This window comes from Ambystoma mexicanum, chromosome 1p (genome assembly GCF_040938575.1).
Source record: "Ambystoma mexicanum isolate Mex_15411 chromosome 1p, UKY_AmexF1_1, whole genome shotgun sequence".
NCBI lineage: Eukaryota > Metazoa > Chordata > Amphibia > Caudata > Ambystomatidae > Ambystoma > Ambystoma mexicanum.
In genome coordinates, this window is record NC_090921.1 from 316,445,950 (window position 1) to 316,465,828 (window position 19,879).

At 45.9% G+C, this 19,879-nt stretch overlaps 1 protein-coding gene across 2 annotated transcripts in view; it reads right to left on the reverse strand.

Annotated features, from left to right (window-relative positions):
• Positions 1 to 7,425: 7,425 nt before the first annotated feature.
• PALM (paralemmin) overlaps positions 7,426 to 19,879 on the reverse strand; it is a 388,481-nt gene continuing 376,027 nt past the window's right edge. The window contains exons 8-9 of one of the 2 annotated variants that reach the window (XM_069647781.1): positions 16,916 to 17,047; positions 7,426 to 14,316 (exon numbers count right to left, since the gene is read on the reverse strand). In XM_069647781.1, coding sequence (XP_069503882.1) covers positions 13,742 to 14,316; positions 16,916 to 17,047 — 707 coding nt within the window. In that variant the 3' untranslated portion in view covers positions 7,426 to 13,741. The remainder of the gene's footprint in view (positions 14,317 to 16,915; positions 17,048 to 19,879) is intronic. The other variant, XM_069647788.1, reaches the window with a different exon arrangement.

The following is a 19,879-nucleotide window of genomic DNA, read 5'->3' on the forward strand; positions in this document are numbered from 1 at the left end:
TTGAGCTAGTTCTCTGCTTTTAAGGGAATGCCAACTTTATTTCTAAGCAGTCTTCTGAAAGTCAGTTGCTTAATTGCAGCTGTAAACCAGCTCCTCGTGCACTAAACTCTCTTAACCAAGTTTGCCTTCAGCTTCTTAATTTGTTGTTACGGCAGGTGTCTTTACAGGAAGAGACACGTTTGAGATGCTTATACCTTTGACCCCGTTCGACAGATCTGCAACAAACCTAGAAAAGAAACTATGCATGCACTCCTGAATTGTATTGGAAAGTTTTGTGAAACTCTGTACCAGGTGTTAAGGGGTGGACGGGGGGCAACGTTGTATGGCGGCCTAAAAAGTAATATTTCTCATTTATGGAGCATGGATCCAGCCACTTAAAGGTGGAAAGTCCTGCTGAAATTCATTGGTACCTGCGACTGATATGATGTTTTATTTATATAGCGCCTATACACAATGTGTTTCAAATAGCTTGTTTGAAGTGGCTAGGTCTGAGCCGCATGAGTTAGATGTTCCGGTGTGTCCTGGTCATCCACAACTTTATGTCTCAGACATCTTTTCAGTTGTTCAGACCGTGATAAACCAGCAGAGGTATCTGACCTCATGGAGTCCTGGCCTTGCCACTGCATGGCGGGTTTCGATGGTACCTTCTGACCACAGCGGCTGGGCCTGTGCTCCATGAGGTTGAGTAACACTCCTGGTTTGTGTCCTTCCTCCTGATTGTAAGTCAAAAAAGACCAAGGGCCTGTTACGAGTTTGGCGGTAGTAGTAAAACATCCACTAATTAAGACTACATGATGTTTTACTGCACCGCTGACCCACAAGTCTTGTTACCAAAACTCTTGATCAAAGCAAGCTTTTCTATAGGGGTAACAACCTCCACACAAAAGCAGTACCACACGTAATAATCACATCGCTGTAATTGCCACCTAGAGTAAACCCCAAACCCCAAGTAGTTCTATGGCACTACAAAATGGGGAATAATAGAAAGAACTGCAACTGCATCATCAGTTTAGCATCATCATGAGTTTAGTAACCTTTTTTTCACTGAAAAAAGCAATGTGTGTGTCCTTGCACTTGTTCCTTGAACTGACTTCCGGGTAAAACCAGCACTGGTAAAGTCAACAGTTTTGGCTCTTATTATGTTATGTCATTTGCCTTTTATGCTGCGCACATCAGCACCTTAGTGGTGTTCAAGCGCCAAGCCTTGTCCCTGTACAGGCAAATTGTAAACCTGTCCAGGGTGGCTTCCGAGACCATGGTATGTGGGTGTAAAGGAACCAGGGCCAAGGAGAGCGGGAAAGGGGAAGAGTAGGAGAAGTCAGGGGGATAAAAACATAAAGACTTAACACACAACCTGTAGAGAACCTGTAGAGAAAAGAAACATAAGGGTAGTGATAGTGATTGTTGGCATGAGTGTATAGTTTTCAGTATTTTGAAACAGAAGAAAATGTAATCAAAAGAAGGGATGAGAGCGCCCCTTATTATCTGTAAGAGCTTTCATGGAGGTCATTAGTAGTGCAGTTGTGGTATTACGTCGTCATTTTGTAGATGCATGATTACCTTGAGGTGTGCTTGAGTGCCTAGGAAATACGGGGTCTGCTAACCAGATAATCATATTCAATTATCTCCTGATGATTGAAGTGTTTGACAAAAGGTTCTCCACTATCCTTAGCCTTATAAGTTTGCTCTCGTGGGAGGTTAGATAATGAGTGCTGCCCTTCTATGGTGTGATTTTTGTCAAAATGTTTGTAAAGATCCAAAGTTTGCAATTGGATTTTTAAGGTAACATATACAAATCCAATTGATGCAACAACGTTATTAACAGTACACAGGAGAATTTCCAAACCCTTTTTTTATGATTCCTTTGCCGACAACATAAATCAGTATAAAACTCATTTTCATGTTGGATGTGCCTGTACTTGTACATAGAGGCTGCAACAATATATGGCCTTATTACCATATAAGAACATAGCCCTGTTTTCTACCAGTACAAAATGTCACGCCACAGTGAAGAAATAAGTCCAGACTGGACTGACCAATATGGGGCACTACCTTGTAGGATCACTCATCATGCTGCCTTCCCTTTTGATGCCTAGTAAACATTCAATAAAGAGCTAATGTGAGCCAGTACCAGGTAAGAACACTTATCATGCTGCCATCACCCTTGATGCCCAGTAAGAAATGCCATGCCACACTGAAGATTTGTCGTGGCTGGATTAACCAATGTCGCTCAGTACTACATAGGAACACTCAACATGCTGCCTTCACCCTTGATGCCCAGTAAAAATGCCACTGTAAAGAAACATCTTCAGACTGGACCCCCCAATATCGGCCGGTACCAGGCAGGAACATTCAACCTTGATGCACAGTAAAACATGCCATGCCACATTAAAGAAACATGCCCATGCAGGACCTACCAATGAGGACCAGTACATGCAGGAACACTCATCATGCTACCTTCACACTTGATGCCCAGGAAAATACAATGCCACAGTAAAGAAATAAGCCCACACTTTCCCCACCAATATAGTCCAGTACATTGTAGGAACACTCATCACGCTCCATTCACTGTTTATGCTGAGTAAAAATTGCAGTGACACAGTAAAGAGACAGGCTAAGACTGGACTTATCAATGTGGACCAGTACTACATATGAAAATTCATCATGTTGCCTTCACCTTTGATGTCCAGTAGACAATGGCATATCACAGGGAAGATGTGTTCAGACTAGACCCACCAATGTGGGCCTGTACAATGTAGGAACACCTATCATTATAACTTCACCTTTGATGCCCAATAAAAAATGTCATGCCCCAGTAAAGATACATTTCCAGATTGAACCTACCAAACGGGGTCAGTACCATATAGAAACACTCATCATGTTTCTGTCACCCTTGATACCCAGTATAAAATGCCATGCCCCAGTGACGATTTGCCCAGACTGGTCCCTCTAATGTGGGCTGACACCACGTAGGACAGTTATGCTCCCTTCACTAGTAAAAAATATGTTAAACCACAGTAAATAAATGTCCAGACTGAATGCACCAATGTGGGTCAGTAACACGGAGGAACACTCATTATGCGGCCTTCATGCTTGATGCCCGGTAAAAAAAGCCATGCCACAGTGAATATTTTGTCCGGATTTGAACCCACCAATGTGGGCCAGTACTATGAAGGAACGAACACTCATGCAGCCTTCACAATTGATGCCAGTAAAAACTGCAATGACACAGTAAATAAACATGTCCAGACTTGACATACCATTGTTGGCCAGTACTATGTAGGAACACTCGTCATGCTGCCTTCACCCTTGATGCCCAGTAAAAAAATGTCATACCGAAGTACAAATATATGTTAAGACTGGACCCACCAATGTGTTCACCCTTGATTCCCAGTAAAAAATGCCATGCCACAATGAAGATGTGTCCAGAATGGACCCACCAATGTGTGGCACTACCACCTAGGAACACTTCACTATTGATGCCCAGTTAAAACTCCATGACACAGTAAAGAAACATGCCAGACTACACCCACCATGTGGGAAGTTCGATGTAACAGCAGTCATTATGTTGCCATCACCCTTGACAACCATTAAAAATGGCATTCAATAGCAAACACATATTCCCAGAATGGACCGATCAATGTGGGTCACTACAACATAGCAATACTCATCATGCTGCCTTCACCCTTGATGCCCAGTAAAAACTGCCATGACACAGTAAAGAAACATACCCATACTGCACCCACCAATGTGGGCCAGTACTACATAGGAACAGTCATTATGTTGCCATCACTCTTGATGCCCAGTACAACATTGTGAACCATAGTAAAAACGTAGGTCAAGACTAGACCCACCAATTTGGGCCAGTACCACGTTAGAACACTCATCATGCTGCGTTCACCCTTGATGCCAGTAGAAGAATGACATGCCACAATGAGGATTTGTCCAGAATGGACACACAAATGTGGGTCACTACCACCAAGGAACACTCAGCATGCTGCCTTAACATTGATGCCCAGTTAGAACTGCCATGACATAGTAAAGAAACATGCCCAGACTGAACATACCAACGCAGGCCAGTTCCACGTAGGAACAGTCAAAGTAGTGCCTTTGCCATTGATGCCCAGTAAACAAATGCCGTATCACAGTACAGAAATATACAGACAGGATCCACCAAATGTGGGCCAGTACCATGTGGGAACATTTATTATGCTGCCTTCATCCTTGATGTCCAGTAAAAAAAACGTAATTCTACAGTGAAGAAACATGTTCAGACTGGACCCACCAATGTCGACTGGTACCGCTTATGAACACTTATGCTGCCTTCACCTTTGATGCCCAATACAAAATGCCATATCACAGTAATGAAATGTTCAGACTGGACTCACCAATGTGGGCCAGTACCACATAGGAACACTCATTATGTTGCTTTCACCCCTGCTGCTCAGTAAAAATGCCAATGCACAGTAAGAGTTGCCATTCATCCCCCACCCCATTTTAACACCCCACTTTTCCCCAATCAGAGGCCTGCTCCAAGGGCCCGGCAAAGATGAGCCCACATTCGCAGAGCATCATTCATGCATTTGATATTCATTCTTCATTCACTCTTACATTCACAAACCTGCATCAGCATTCAGACGGCATTCATTCTTCACAGCATTCATATGCTCCATCATTCACACATGCACTGACACAACATACACTCTCTCATTCACACGCCCACTTACAAACACAAACCATTGCCTACACGCACACACAAATACATGTATTTTATCTGACATCCTGCAACCCTGCTCCCTTGCACATTCAACCTTGCAGTTCCCCATCCTGCGTCGCCAATGGACCAAGCATGGCTCATTGGGCATGTGCGCTGGGGTACTACTGAACTGTCAAAGGGAAGCCATGTTTCCCTTTGACAGTTCAATTCAAGCCAAACCAGAAGCATTCCCTCAGCGGCTTGCTGCAGCTGGGGGAATGCTCCGTTTTTTCACGGGCTGGTGTGACTCGTCCATAATGAGTAGTGGGTCAATGCTCCTTCGCCCATTATGGATGAGCTGCCTACTGGTGGCCCGCTGGTAAAGTAATGCATGGCATGTTTGCTTGGTCAAAGTAGACATTCACACTAAGAACAACACTTTAGGAGGGCAACCGGTCATTCTTAAGCCTATATGCAGAGGCTGTCGGGTACCTTAAGCAAAGGATTTAAGGCCTTCCTGCACTGCCTAGGAGTGGTCAAGTGATCCCAAAGGAGCAGGAGCACACACACTCGTCCAAATGTACCCTAGGCCAGGAATGTCCACCAACAGCCAGGTTCTATAGGCAGGAATTCTGGGAGGCACTACGGGCACTGGCTTTTGTTCTTTGACTCCACTGGGAGCCATACCCTGGACCAGGCTGCCTGGAACTCCTTGATTCACCTTAGGAGCTTTATGAGGATGGCACTAATGCTGTGTGAGGTTACATTCCTCTTTACCTAAGGTTAGGCTCTTCTGGGATTTAATCAGCAAAACCCCTCCTTGTCCACCCTTCTCAACCTGGGCTGCAGTTACCTTTTCCTTTTAATAGAGGGCAGTAGGGTAATTCTAGGTTCAGAAGGGGTGTAGAGATCGGCCTTTGCAGGTCTACATTTGGGGATGTGGCTCTTTTCCTAAACGTAGTGCCGCTGATGTGAAGCCTTTAATTATTTGTATCTGTGTGTAAAGTGCTACATGACACCTTCCAGCCACTCACAGCCCTTGTCTACCCTGTACAAAGCGACATGACATTGAAAATACAACATAGTATAACATGACAGAATATGGCATGACATAATACAGCATAGCATAACGTGCTTGTATAACAAACACCTGACATACAGGCATTAAATGGGAATTTGCCAGAAACAGCCATATCATGCCTAGGTGCTATCACCGTTTGCCAGCTGTTGCCATCTTATGAACAGGTAGTACCAGTATAGCAGTGCCTGGCAAATACCTATCCCATGCCTACGTAAAAGACAAATCTGTTGGCTTTGACAATGCTTTTCTTTCTTTTGCTTTGCTGGTTGGGTGGCAGGGCGGGTCTTAGCTTCCACCTAGGGTGCCGAATCTCACAGGGCACCTGGCTGTCTCGTGCTTTCTCTGTGCTGCCTTCCATTGGTGGATTTCTTTCAACGTATGAAAGCCCTTACGCCGGCCCAGCAGCCGGGCTTTCTCACCTATCACCTGAATCTGCAAGTCTCAAATACCCAGAGACTTCTTTATGGGAGGGCAAAAGGGGCACTTGCCCAGGGCCCCCTCCTTGGAGGGGGCCCACAAGGCTGCCTGATCTAAAGAAGTAAGATTCCTTTGTTCACCAGACTTAAATAGCACACATTGGGATATTGTATGGCATGGTGCTGAGGCTCTAAACCTATTGCCTGTCTGTTTTGGCAAGTACGTTCTGCCTCGATCAATTCACCATGTAATGCTTTCTGTGTTCACTGTTGTATATATAGTTTGTGTGTTCCTTGCGGCACAACTCCTGTAGCATTCTTTCCTTCCTGTGGGCATTATGTTAATCATGTGCAATAGCCACATTTGAAATGCATATTGGTAAATTGAGTGCCACTATGGTTCAGAGGTTAGCTCAGTGTGTTAAGCACTCATTGCAGTGATAGGTGTTTCTATGCAAGATTAGAATCGCCCATTCCACTAAGGATGGCTGAGCCTTTCCTATGTCTGAAGATCATGAACCTGCCTGCATATGTACTTGGTTTTGCATCACAATAGGTTCTATTATCAGCAATGTACTTGCACCATATAGGGGTTGCAATAAAAACAAACATGCCATCCTTATGGAGAAGGTCTAGAAATTGGTTTGTTAAGATGGGGTGTTGTAAAACCTAGGCCATCATCTCCAATGCGTAGCATAAACTGTTAGTCCAAGAGATTAATAAGTCTCCAAATTTGGAATCAAAGCATTCATCCCTTGGTGGGAACTTACTGCCGTTGCCCGCACCTGTAATATCCCGATAACACCAGGGTTTCGGACACCAGAAACAGTAAGGCGAGTCTGCCGGTAACCCACCGGAAGCACCATCGGGTTACCAGCGGACTCGTAATGAGGCTGAGTTGATTCCAATTCAACCTAGGAGCCGGTTATTGGTGATTAATAATGTCTGATGGTGTTAATTGACATTCCCATGGAGCTTTGTTTGCTCTTGTTTACAGTCATGATAACAAACCAAATTCGTGTTCCTCCGCCCATAATCTCGAACTCGAGTTCTCGTGCATCCTGTTGGTGGTAATGGAGCCTCAGCGACCCCTGTGACAGACCTGGGTGCCATATATGGCGAAGATCTGAGATTCAGAGTCCTGCGCAGTGCAGCACACTTTTACCAGAAATACAAAAAATCCTGGTAGGCACACCACGGGCGGTAGGTATAGAAATGACGTCACACGTGGCCAGGGCTCATTGACATTGTTTATTGGCTTACAATGAGAGATACGTCATACATCGGGTCACAGGTAAAAGTCACAGCAAGAAGGAAATCCACTTTAGAAGAGCCACACGCGGGGAGGAGCGCTTGCCCATGAGCCACCATTTTACGTACATCACACAAAGAAGGATGATGGGACAGAGGACGGGACGGGATGATATATCGGGGGTCTGCCTGCAGTCAAGGGTCTTCCAGAAACAGGTGCTCTTCCTTTTTCCAGTGTTTGCCCCTCACAGTCAGACTCACTTTAAGGCTCCTCCCATCCAGGGACCAGGTAAGTACACTAAATAGCGATTACCCACAATGCTCCATAATCCAATCAGTATTGCCCATGAGGCTACCTCTTCCTCGGGACACCATATAGGGGGGGGGGATGAGATGATTTCGTGGGGGAAATATTACCCACAATTCCTTATAAACCATCAATTTGTTTTACATTGTACTATTGAACCAGCCATTCCTAGAATGAGGGTACAGGCGGTAGAGTTCCTTTTTGTATGGAAATGACCGCCAACAATTCTAGAAAATATCAATACATGTTTTCTCAGGTGCTGCATGTTGCCCAGCCTACAGACACTGCATAGAGGGATGAAGTGATGCTTAGAAAAAACATTCTATTACCATTGCCACACGGTTGTACTACGAGTATTGGCGGTAAGATTAAAGAAGTACATCCAGCAAAAACCTGGAGGCAAATCTTACTACGAAAAACCAGACAATTTACTGTGAGGAATTGCTGTTCGAGGTAAATCCACCGAAAATCTCCATCGAGACCCTACGGATTTACAAAATGGGGATTTACACCGCCATAGCCCACTCGTGATCCAGCAGAATTGCTACATGAACGAGTAGAAGGAACAGGGAATGAGTTTGACATTAAAATGGCTCTCAAACACAAAATGAGGTCCATTGTATCCTCCTCAAACACATTCTATTTCTCTCTGGTGCTGTCGCACCACCTCTATATACACAACATAGGTCTAATCGCCTGAAGTAAGACAATACACAGTTCTCCACAATGTTAAGCTGTGGAGCTGGCCTGCCGTGCCACACAAATCAATGTACTTATAATGCAAGGAAAGATTATACACAACGCTTCATCATTTCACCATAGCACCATCACACCAGCACCCTAGAGGCACAACACAAATGGATCCTGTGAGGAAAAGAAATAGGAATCACATTCCTCCCTAAGTCCCTCAGTTTCCTGCTTAGATCCCACCCTCCCAGCTTCCACAGCCCTCACGCGGGGATTGGGCCATGCTTGCAGGTGGGGGAATTACCCCCAATCTCCCCCAGCTTCCTGTTTTGGAGCCATAACCTTCTAAACCCTGCTGGGGATGGGGTAAGTCACCAAAGGAAGGTAGCTTGGAATGTTCCATGGTCAGGCTAGTTTACCACAGGTAAAACACCGGAGGGGGTGTGTGTTCTGCGGTGGGGAGGAGGGGAGCAGTACCATGATTCACAAACATGTCTATTTTCTCCTTGGTGCTGCCCTACAGCTTCCATGCAAAGATGATGAGCTAATCCGCCAAGGAGAAAGGAGTGAGCCACTATACTCCACAAACACTGATTTTTCCTCCATTGCTGATGCCAAGCAAACAAATCACACAGTTTGTCAGGGATAAGCCAGGAGTTTGGCTCTCATGTCCATGAACTAGTGTGAATGAGACCAAAGGGCTGTATCTTGAAGGGACCTAGCATGTGTGCCTCCTGTTTTGGTTCAAAGGCAGAATTATTTGTCAATGCACTTCCTCTTAAGCCCCACTTGAAAATAGGCCTGTCGTCTTTCTCCAGAGCCACCACACAGGCACAATGTGCTCTTCCTGCAGAGCAGCCATGAAGCATCGCTGACATTCAAGGTATATGTGTAAGCGCTCTAGGTATGTATGCATACATGCGCACCGCCAGGGTGGGACTGGGACATGACATTGGCATGGGCACCAATGAAACAATGGCACAGAATTACAAATTGCCATTCGTTACTTTTTGGACAATTTGAGCACTATAAAAGGCAAAGGTTTCTGTAAAATGTATTGTAAATGGTGTAATTTCTAGCCAGCCTAGTTGGAATTTAAGGCTGATTAAAACTAGTGCAGTAACTCAGCAAACTGGCCAGCATTGGTAAAGAAAGAACTGCACCGCTCAGACCCTAGACAGTGGCCACCCTAGAATGCTGAGGCAGCCGTTTAGGCATTGCCCTATTGTGCCCGCCCGAGACTGCTTACTGCATGGATCTGTGTGTCTATGCACGTGCCAAATGGGTGTATTAGTACACTGAGTGCATGCAGTCCCCAAGCACTGCCTGTCTGGGAAAATGCAGGTTCCATCAGCTGGCTTTTCGAAGCTCTAGGGGATTACCACATTCATGTCCAAGGTTCTAGATGAGGATGAAAAACAAACATTTAGGGTTTGTGGGCATAGCACGTGGGTTTGCTCTGATATTGGACAAAGTTTTAGTAGGTACCGGCATACAAAATGGGTGCAGAGAAACAACAAGAGTTAGGATCCAGTTATGTTGCACCAAATTAGCAATTTTATTCGTTTATTGCAATATTAGTATTCTTCTGTTTCTCAAAAAAACTTTGTTATGATTGACAAAAAGATATTTACTCCTTGATCTGAATTATAAATGTTCTTTTTTCAAATCTACATATGTCAAAAAACCTTTCATTACATGTGTTCTTTTCTTTTAAATGTTCTTCATTGAATTCTCTTCATTCAATTTCTGAGGGTATTGAGATTGACCCCTGTATTCAGGGACACATATAAGTGGTGCTAAATACAGGGGTCAATCTCAATACCAACATGTAGATTTGAAAAACAGAACATTTAGAAATACGATCAAGGAGTAAATATCTTTTTGTCAATCATAACAAAGTTTTTTTGAGAAACAGAAGAATACTAATATTGCAAATAATGAATAGAATTGCAAATGTGGCGCAACATAACTGGATCCTAACTCTTGCTGTTTACTCAACCCCTGAATATCCTTCAGGCGTCTGCCTGCTACGAGGCCAGGCAGGAGCTGGGCAGGTTAACAGCCGGGATGCCCCGGCCGATGAAGCTCTGAATGAGATGCCAGCTTTGGGGCTAATGGGCCTCCACACATAATGGGGGGCATTGTCTACAATAAAGGCTCCATCCGTGGTAATACATAATTCACTTCATAAATGGATCGGAGGCAGTGCCGACGGACCATGGGCATCTTGCCTTCTGAATGTCTCGTTTACCAAGATTTGCATCTTTAATGCCAACTCTAGGGAAGTGGCCTGGATACGAGTGAGCCAAAGCCGGCCAACGTGGACCATTATTGGATAAAAGGAGGCGCCTTGAGGTTCTTGTACACTGTTTCAAGCATCCCAACCTCATTTTTCCACGCATGCCCGTCACCTCTTTGGACTTTTCTTCACATGCCAGTGGTCATCAGGTTGGGAAGAGGCCTCCGCAATCAATCGAGTGCCTCTGAAAGTGCCAACGCGCTGGAGTAGAGCTGGTAACATGGCGGGCGGGTGCTACTGAAAGGCCAGTAATGAAGTGGCAGAGCCAGGTACAAGGCAGTCATTTCCCCATCAATACTGACCGTTCAGAGGAAACAGACCGTCTGGAGTACCCAGATTTCCCCGCAGCCTTGTCAGCATCTGTACCTTGACATGTGTGGTGCTATCACTCACCTTCTGCCAGATGACAGAGGAATTGGGCAGTGTAATTCACCCATTGGACCCACAGGGCCACTCCAAAGGAACTAGGGGTTTAAAAAAAGTGTTTATGGTGGCCTGTTGTACGCCTCTGCTGAAATCTTGGCAACACCGTCCTACACATGGTTGCTCCGTAGCTGACAACTCTCCCTGAACTCTACAGACAAGCCTGTGGCCTTGGTCCTGCAGAGCCCACCCATCAGAAACTTGGCATACAACCTTCACGCAGGAACAGCAGTAAGTGGCCCATCGAATGACTGCTCCCCATAGAGATTTGCTAGACAGCAATACTTGGTACAGTCCCCACCAGAGAATTCTGTATGGCCCGGCATATATTATTCAATTGTGTACAAAATTCAAAGAAATCTACTATTCTGCTCAAAACTCTGTAGGGCTATGAAGACACGCTTTAGAAAATCTTCAACCAGTTTAGTCATACCAGGGGCTCGCTCATGGGCCTTCTAGTTCTTTGGACATTTCTAAGTGGGTAAGGCCGCAGAGGGCATGCTGGAGGCAGATTATAAATAACTGGTGTGGATCACTATCCTAAGCAGATGGTTGGATTTTAGGGGCATGAGATCCACAGCATTAAGGCAGCATTCAGGTCCTGATGTGCCCTGTGCAAAAAACAGCTCATTCTGTAGTGGCCACTTCTAGATCAACAGGGAGAATGTTTTAGGCGTCCAGCTTGTTCTTCACACCCACAGACCTCTTCCGCAGTGGTGTGATCTGGACCAGGCCACTGCTCTGGAGTCAGTGATGTGCAGTCTGAACCTACTCCCTCTATTCTGAATGCCTTACATGGGAATCGCAGGACCAGTCTCCACCTTATTTACTTTCAATGCATGCCGGTTCACATTATGGAACATTAATCTGTTGCGTGAGATGATCAATACATTTTCCAAAGAGATCAATTACATATGCAGAATACAGCTGATCAGCCCCCCTCAGTTTAGTGGCCAAGACTTGCGACGGTCTGCATACTGCCTGGCCGCACTCCCACTTCACGATGCTGTGGTTGGTATTTCCCAAAGCCACAGAGAAATAGAAAGCTTGTGCCTTAGGAGATCCAACCTATTTGTGATGGCCAACATTCCAGAACCTCTGCAAGGAAGTGCAAAGAACACCAGATAAAGGGTTGCAGATTTGTAGGGGATTGAGGATCGCCGTCAGTTTGCTCAAGTACGAGCGGTGTTGCATGAGACACTCAATAAGTACCAGCTAGTCCAGTGTTGACCTTTACTAAATTGGCGGTTACATGATAGAGGGTTGGTTTCTTGAGAGAATGTTCCTCTATGTTCAGCAAAAGACACTGCTGAGGGGACAGGACAAGTAGCTCAATGAATATCCACTGCTTTGTGAAGCATGCATCTCCTCTAGTTGATAACACAAGGCACCTAGACACTTAATGCATTCAAGTAAGTGAACATAGGCGGGCCACTTATCCATCGCTTAGCTTGCATCTATCGTTGAAGCAAAATCATCCAAAACGAATATGCCAATTGGTCTTTACTCCTGGACTTTACACTGTGGGGGACACGGATAGAAGGCATAGAAGATCACAATGTCTCGGGCGTATTGGTTATCAGGTCGTAAATGTCCTAGCCCTGATGGTGTCCATAGTTCAGATATGGGGCACACTGATGAAAACATGGCCCTGTGTCAAGTTCGTCCAGAACACAAATGAACGATGTGAGGAGTGCATCTAAAGCCCAATCTCCTGGCTCTTTGGGGGCTGTCAAGTTCAACATTGGAAATCCAAAACACCAATGTTCACCTTGGGGGAAGTGCCAGACACTGCTTTGGTCCTTTTCATTGATGCTGACCAGCAGGTTCGGTGAGATGAAGGCAGCTCTCTCTCTTTCAGGTGGAATAACCCGGACAAAGCAATATACGTGTAATCATTTCCAGTGCATGTCCCAATAGAAGGGTTGTATAGGCTGAATCCATTGTTCATTGGTTAGTCACAGGTGATGTTTCTGTCCCATAATATGTGAGATCTCTACAGTAGATTCTGGCATAGTCACATCACTTGGAAAACAATGAGGTGCAAAGGGAAGCTGGGGTTGAACTTACAGAGCTCATTAGAAATTGGCAAAAGTCCTCTCCTCCCTTAACCCCTGTCTTTCTCCAAAATCAAGTCATTGAATGGACTGAGTGAAAAAGAATTGAAGCCATAAATGTTGAGAGCATCTTGAGTGCCCCTGAGTGGGAGGCACTGCTGTCAGATCAGCTAGAGAGATGAGGAAAGGCATACACAAACAAAAGGGGGGACTCAACAGGCATTGGGCATTATGCGGTGGAAGCAGACTCCAGACGTTGTTGGGCACAGTACCGCTCGGGGTTGACCAGAAAAGTCTGATGCGGTACAACACGACACTGCTGAGGAGCGGGTGCGTTTACAAACATGGCCTCCCCAAATTGTTAAAAAAGTGAGTTCCTGACTTTCTGTAAGTAAAATGCACGGCATCCATAGCCAGCAGAACCTACATGTTTGGAGGTGGCAGGGTTTCTCAGTTGGCTTTGTTGACTGTACAGTGAGAGATGGAGGATTGGGGACCTGGGTGGAAGCAGCGGACAGGGATTACATCACCGTACAGCACTTGCAGCGATGCTTTTTCATTGGCAGATCTGGCTCGCCCTCCTTGGGCTCTGTGTCGTTGGCCTCTGGCTTGGTGCCCAGCGGGTTGTCTCCTTTCTGCAGCAAGGCGGCTGCCTCAGAGGCGTTCCCATTGGGTGGGTCCTGGTCCTTCCCATCATGGTCAGCGGCAGCTGCCTTGCTTTCGCCATCCTCGATAACCACCAGCTCGGCCTTAATGGTGCCCTCTAAGCCCAGCACTTTCTTGGTCTCATTCTCATCCTCCACGTTCTGATAGCCCATAAAGATCATGGTGACGGGCTGCTCTTTGCTGGGCTCTGCTCCTTCACTGTTGACAAGCACTTTGGGACTATCCACAACTTTGGCCTGCACCCCTGTGATTTCTTTCCTCGGCGTGTTCTTTTGACTTGGGGTTTTGTGCTCTCCTGCGCCTTCCTTCTCAAGGTCTTCACTCATTGTGACCTCATCTGCCTTGTGGAGCAGATCTTCCACCTCGGTGGAGCTGAGGAGGTGGACCCCGTTCTCTAGGCTTCCTTCGTCCACACGTACTTCGTGCACCACTGTTGGAAGAGAGCACACATTTTAGAACACATAAGAAGAAGAAAAACACAAAGGACAAGCAGCTGTAAAGCAGCCACAGTCAACTAATGAAAACCAAGGCGATAGCAAGGTAATGTCATTTACAGAGGTAGGTCATGATCACAGTCAGAGAACATCAACAAGGAATGGCCAGGAAGGTGTAAGGGCATTGTACATAAAGTGGACAACTCAGGTCATGGCAAAGGAATGCATTGAACGAGCCTTAGGAATCGAGCTGACTCGCTAGGAGTTAAGATTGTGTGCCTTCTGTTGTTAAGAGTTGGGAAAGGAGTCCCACATAGTCAGTCCCCCTGAGTGATAGAGAAACCCTCCCAAAATAAATAGTTACATGGTAGCAGAAACTTTCTCAAGGTCAAGAAGGTCCTAAAATCAAATGGCTGCCTGCAAAGCATAACTAGTCCCATATTCAAGGAGGCCCCCCAAAAGTGGTAGACTGACACACAGGGAACTTTGGGGATTTCATAGTGGGCTTCTGCATCATGGGTCTCTTTTGTGTGGATACCATGTTTTTCTGCTCCTCCTTCCCTCTCTCCCAAGCACCCCTTCCCCACTTCCTTCCATCTCCTCTCATCCCCACACCACTCTATTGAATTTAACTCGTTTTTAATCCCTATATACTAACAGATGTGCTTCCAAATTCACTATTGGACACTTTTTTCCAAATGTTCTTGTGTGACAACCCCCCAATCTCTACATAGAGGTGTTGGGCTTGCTCACACAGTGTAAAATGGGGCAATTTGGAACAACATTTAGAGGGTCATGTTTGGTTCCCCGTCCACCCCTGCCACCCAAGTTCAAGAATGTATGGCAGCCACAACCAAAACCCTAAAATCAAGTTGGCCTCAAATTTGAATGGTAGCATAGTAGTCACAACCAGGTCCCTAAGTTCAAGCGCTTCTTTAAACTAACAGCCACACTGTACATGTAGTCTGAATCTCACAAAAGGAAATCCCAAAGTCTCCCCGAAATTAGTCTTGTGGAAAGAACAGCCAGTCCATAAAGCTCAAAAGGGCCCCCAAAACCAACATGTCTATGGCAGTTACAACTAGTATCCCAATTTCAGACTTGTTTATGCAAAAAATAATTGTACACCATTCATAACATGTACATGAAGTTCACAAGATATGATATGATAAGTTATTTATAACTCACTTAATACCCAGAGGTATCTAAGCGCGGACCCGGGGATCGAACCTGTGTTGCTCCATGTTGTCTTTCTCCCAAGGCGAGCACTTTGCCACTGAGCTATCCTCCCGAGACCCGCATAACCAATAGTTACATTATAGAAATAATCAGTAAACCCAAGCTTAAGAGGGTCTCAAAAGCGATGGTTCCATGAAGTTCTTAGCAGTACCTCAGACTCAATGGGCTGTCAAAACCATTTGGTGCATGGTGAGACACAAGCAGAACCTCAGATATCAGAGCGTACTTTAAAACAGTAAGGGCCTGGCAGCCCATTCATATGAGGTATTGACGTTACAGTCTCAGAACGCTTGGATGCAGGTAATCTCCTAACCAGCACACCTTGGGGGTCATTATAACTTTTGCAGTGCGGGAAAAGTGCCAGTAAAAGTGGTGGCAATTCCGTTACTGCCACTTTTCCTGTACTGCAAAAGTAAAGGTTTGGCAATGGGAGTCACCGATTTACCTCCAGCCAAGAGCTGGAGATAAATCAGGCCCCCACTGGCAAATAACAGCCAGTCTTACCAGCACCGGTTTTACCAGTGCTGGTAGTACCGGCAATCCCCTCCATGGAGTCCGATGGGACTCCATTGAATGGGTATTTAACACCCTTTCTGCCACCTGGAATAGCCTGGCAATAGCGGTATATCAGGCAGCGTAAACGGTATGCCAGTTTTCCGGTATCCCGCTGGAAATTACCGGCAGGAGACTGGCAACCATATGACCCCACCTTGACCCTATGATCAGACCTGTCCTGGGAGAGGCATGTGTGCGGTTGGTAAAAGCACCTCTACACTAATTTCAATAACCTAGAACACCTCCAGGAACTAGTGCTGCGGGAGGAAAGTGATTGTGATTATCTGGGGTACCTTGCAGCTCATTCCAGTACTCTATGACTCCCTGCAGCAACAGGAACTGGTGAAGATTGGGGGTGAGAGTAGGGTACCTTCTTGTTTTACCACATAGACCTTGATCCATGCAGGAATAGGGCAGGGAAGGCATAGGAAGGGTTACCTAGGTTACCTTTCTGTTCATCCTTAGACTTGTGGACACCCTGAACGAACTAATACTGGGGGAGTAGAAGGAGGAGAGCTACTCTTCTGCTCATCCTAGTACTTATGGCCTCCTCCAGGGAAATGTAATGGGGAGCAGTGCCATGAGGTTATGATTCTGCACCTGATACCGCCTTACACAATAGTTGCACGTGCTTGGTGGGAGGGGAGCAGTAGACTTGCTGCTCGTCCTCGTGCACCTTGGCCTTCAGTAGGATAGGCCCTGGGAGAGCGTAGACGGGGAGGTTGAATGTCTACTTGTCCTCAGACACCTCTGCAGGGAGCAGTCCTGGTGGTAGCAGTGGAAGAAGTGGAGTCAAGTTACCTTTCTGCGCGTCCTCATACACCTTGACCCCCTGCAGAGAACGGTCCTGGGGGAGCAGGGTGGTGCTTGACAGGACTTTGGTCTCCCCCGTCAGTCTGTCCTTCTCCACTGTGATCTCCACCGAGTACATGGCTGGACAGAAATAGGACAGTAATGGTTAGACAGCCTGGCTTGTACTCATCCCTCCAACCTGGTATCGTGTGCATAGAGCAGGAGAAAGCAGCTAGCACGTGCGATGCAGGAGGGGGTGCAAGCGAAGGGGGAGAAGTCAGTGGGAGAAGTGCAAACTTAGGAAGGTTGTGCAAGCAAGCTCCGTGCTCCGGCCGGAGAGCGGGAAAAACAGCCCAGCATACGTGAGGCAGACCATGGCTGCGAGAACTGAGCACAGATGCCCGAACTCAGCAATGACCATCAAATGGCTTTGATTGTGCAAGGGAAGCTGTACCAGGAAAGCCAGCCATGTACGCGAGAGGCGCGGGACATTTGTACCACTGGTTTGTCCATGCAACCCAGTCCTGCTCCATTGGACATGGCACTTTGACACAGCTGTATCTCTACACACCACTTGAACATTCCACTCTTTATCCAACATGTTCCCATGGTGAAGCGGGGATTCAGCTCCTGAATCCCCGGATGTTTGCAATCCTTCATGCCATCCACCCATTGGCCTTCTCGCAAGGCTCATCTGGCTATTGATCCTTCTAACAATCTGTTCCTTTACTCCTCACCTCCCTCTATACAGGACAAATACAACATAACATGGAACAGAAACAAATCGTAGTTTATTGACTGATAAAGGTGGAACACAAATCCGATCCTGTGCACCCAAGGATAAGAGCCAAATCGCAGAGGGCAGCAAAGAAGGCACCAACCCAAGATCTGTAAAATCGTGCCAATGCCATCGGAATCAAAGGACAGGTTCTTGGGTCTGCCAGAAAGCCTAGACAGAGGGAATGTAAAGTAAGAAATGCCCCCATACATGCATTTAAAAAAAGTGTTGACATTTGGCTCTCATTGCGAGTATGGCGGTCTGGAAATAAGGGTGCCGGTAGCAACGTACAAGCACCCTTTGCAGACCACCATACTATGAGAATGCCGGTAGGGGTACGGATCCTCCAGCATGCCTGACATGCTGGGTATTTAGGCATGTCTCTCTCTGAATCAGTGTTGTATAAGCACAATTGATCAGGGCGGCCAAACGAGATTACCACATAGATTACCATGAATCATAGAGCAAATGCCACTCTTGTAAAGTTTGGCAAATTAATTTTAGTTTACAAAATGGTGTTTCGTCTTTTTCAAGGCCAATTGAGTTATTTCGTGAGCTTCAATAAGGTGGGCTGGTCCTACCCAGGTGAGGGCGCCAGGGGGCTGGTTAGCCGTTTCTTGACCGGTTAGGAAGGAGGGTACACGGAGTAGTGGAAGCGACGTTCGTCTGACCAGACGAACGTCGCCTCCACTGAAAAAAGACTTAGGTCGAAATGCGCGTCGGCTGTGTGAAGTGCTATTATGTTACAAATGTATTTCATTAGTGCTGACTAACTAAGGAAATAAAACAAATCACGTGTTCAACACAAAACAAACTTGACTCATCCATTACCTGTGAAAGTTGCTTAAACTTTCATCCCCGGACCATCTAATCCGACCAGCGCCTACAGGTCCTCAGTCTGTCAAACCCCCCAAATCGTCTCTACAATTAGGAACCCCGGAGTTGGTTCCTTGACAAACCAGGACTCAGGCTGCAGGTCTTAAGGAATAATCCAACAAACAAGAAGTGCGCAGGAGAGAGGGAGTTCCGCTTTCCAAAACTCCGTCCATGCACAAATGGCATTTGTAATGCACCTATACACAGGTGTTTCAAGGCGCGACGAGCCAAGGAAGGGGTAACAGAGGGAGGACAGAGACAACGATCTTACTAGGCCAAGTGACATTGAGAACTTAATGGTGGGTTCCGATCAAGGAGCAATCATGAGACTTTCAAGCTTGATCTTGTCAATGACGGAATTACTATGTCCAGGAGATCCTGTGGTTCTGTGATTTCGCGGGCGTACCCGGACTGAAATGGGCCATGTATGCTTGATGTGAAGCATACATGGCCTGCTTCAGTCCGGGTACCATTACGTTCGAAGTGGATTCCTACAATACTGTGTTGACCAAGTATAACATGAGCAAGACAGGATTCTACATTCAATGTTCCACCACCAAACTCTTTCATTTGTCCTGATGAAGGCCATCAAACTTCAAGCACACTAGACCAGCTTCCAATGACCGAAACACATCTGTGTCAACATTTCTTCCCAAAGTGTTTATAATGTCTTCAGTTGTTTTGTTGTTTAAATCAACTTGCTTTCTCTAGTTAGATTGTATGATCCCATAAGTCTGTGTGGGACCTTTTGTTTTATGTCTGCCTTATACAAAATGTTTTGACAACAATGTCTGTTGAGTTTATCAGCTTTTTATACAGTTGCTACACTTTTTGTCCTGTTGAATATTGATTTGTGTCAATTTTTGTATTAAATCACCTGTTTGAAAACTAACATTCATTTGCTAAACTTTACAAGAGTGGCATTTGCTCTATGATTCATTGAATATATGGGTGTGGTAATCTCGTTTGGCCACCCTGATCAATTGTGCTTATACTACTTTACTTACCTGGACAGATCAGGGAATTGCCAGGAGCCCTATTCATTACATCTCACTGAAGCACTGGCACCCTTAGCTATCAGACTCTATGGAAAGGGATATTTTCTGTTACCGCCGTCACGAGTGATATCCTGGAGGCACCAGGATATCAGGTGGTAATACGGCTGTTACAGGGTTGCTGGAAACCCACCGCCTTCCGGCGGGTATTACGGCAACTGCGTAATGAGGGCCAATGTTTGAAAGTTAAAAGAAAATTCTGTAAAACAACAGTTTTTTAATGGTTATTTTTGTATGTAATTTAATTCCAAAATGTATTTATTC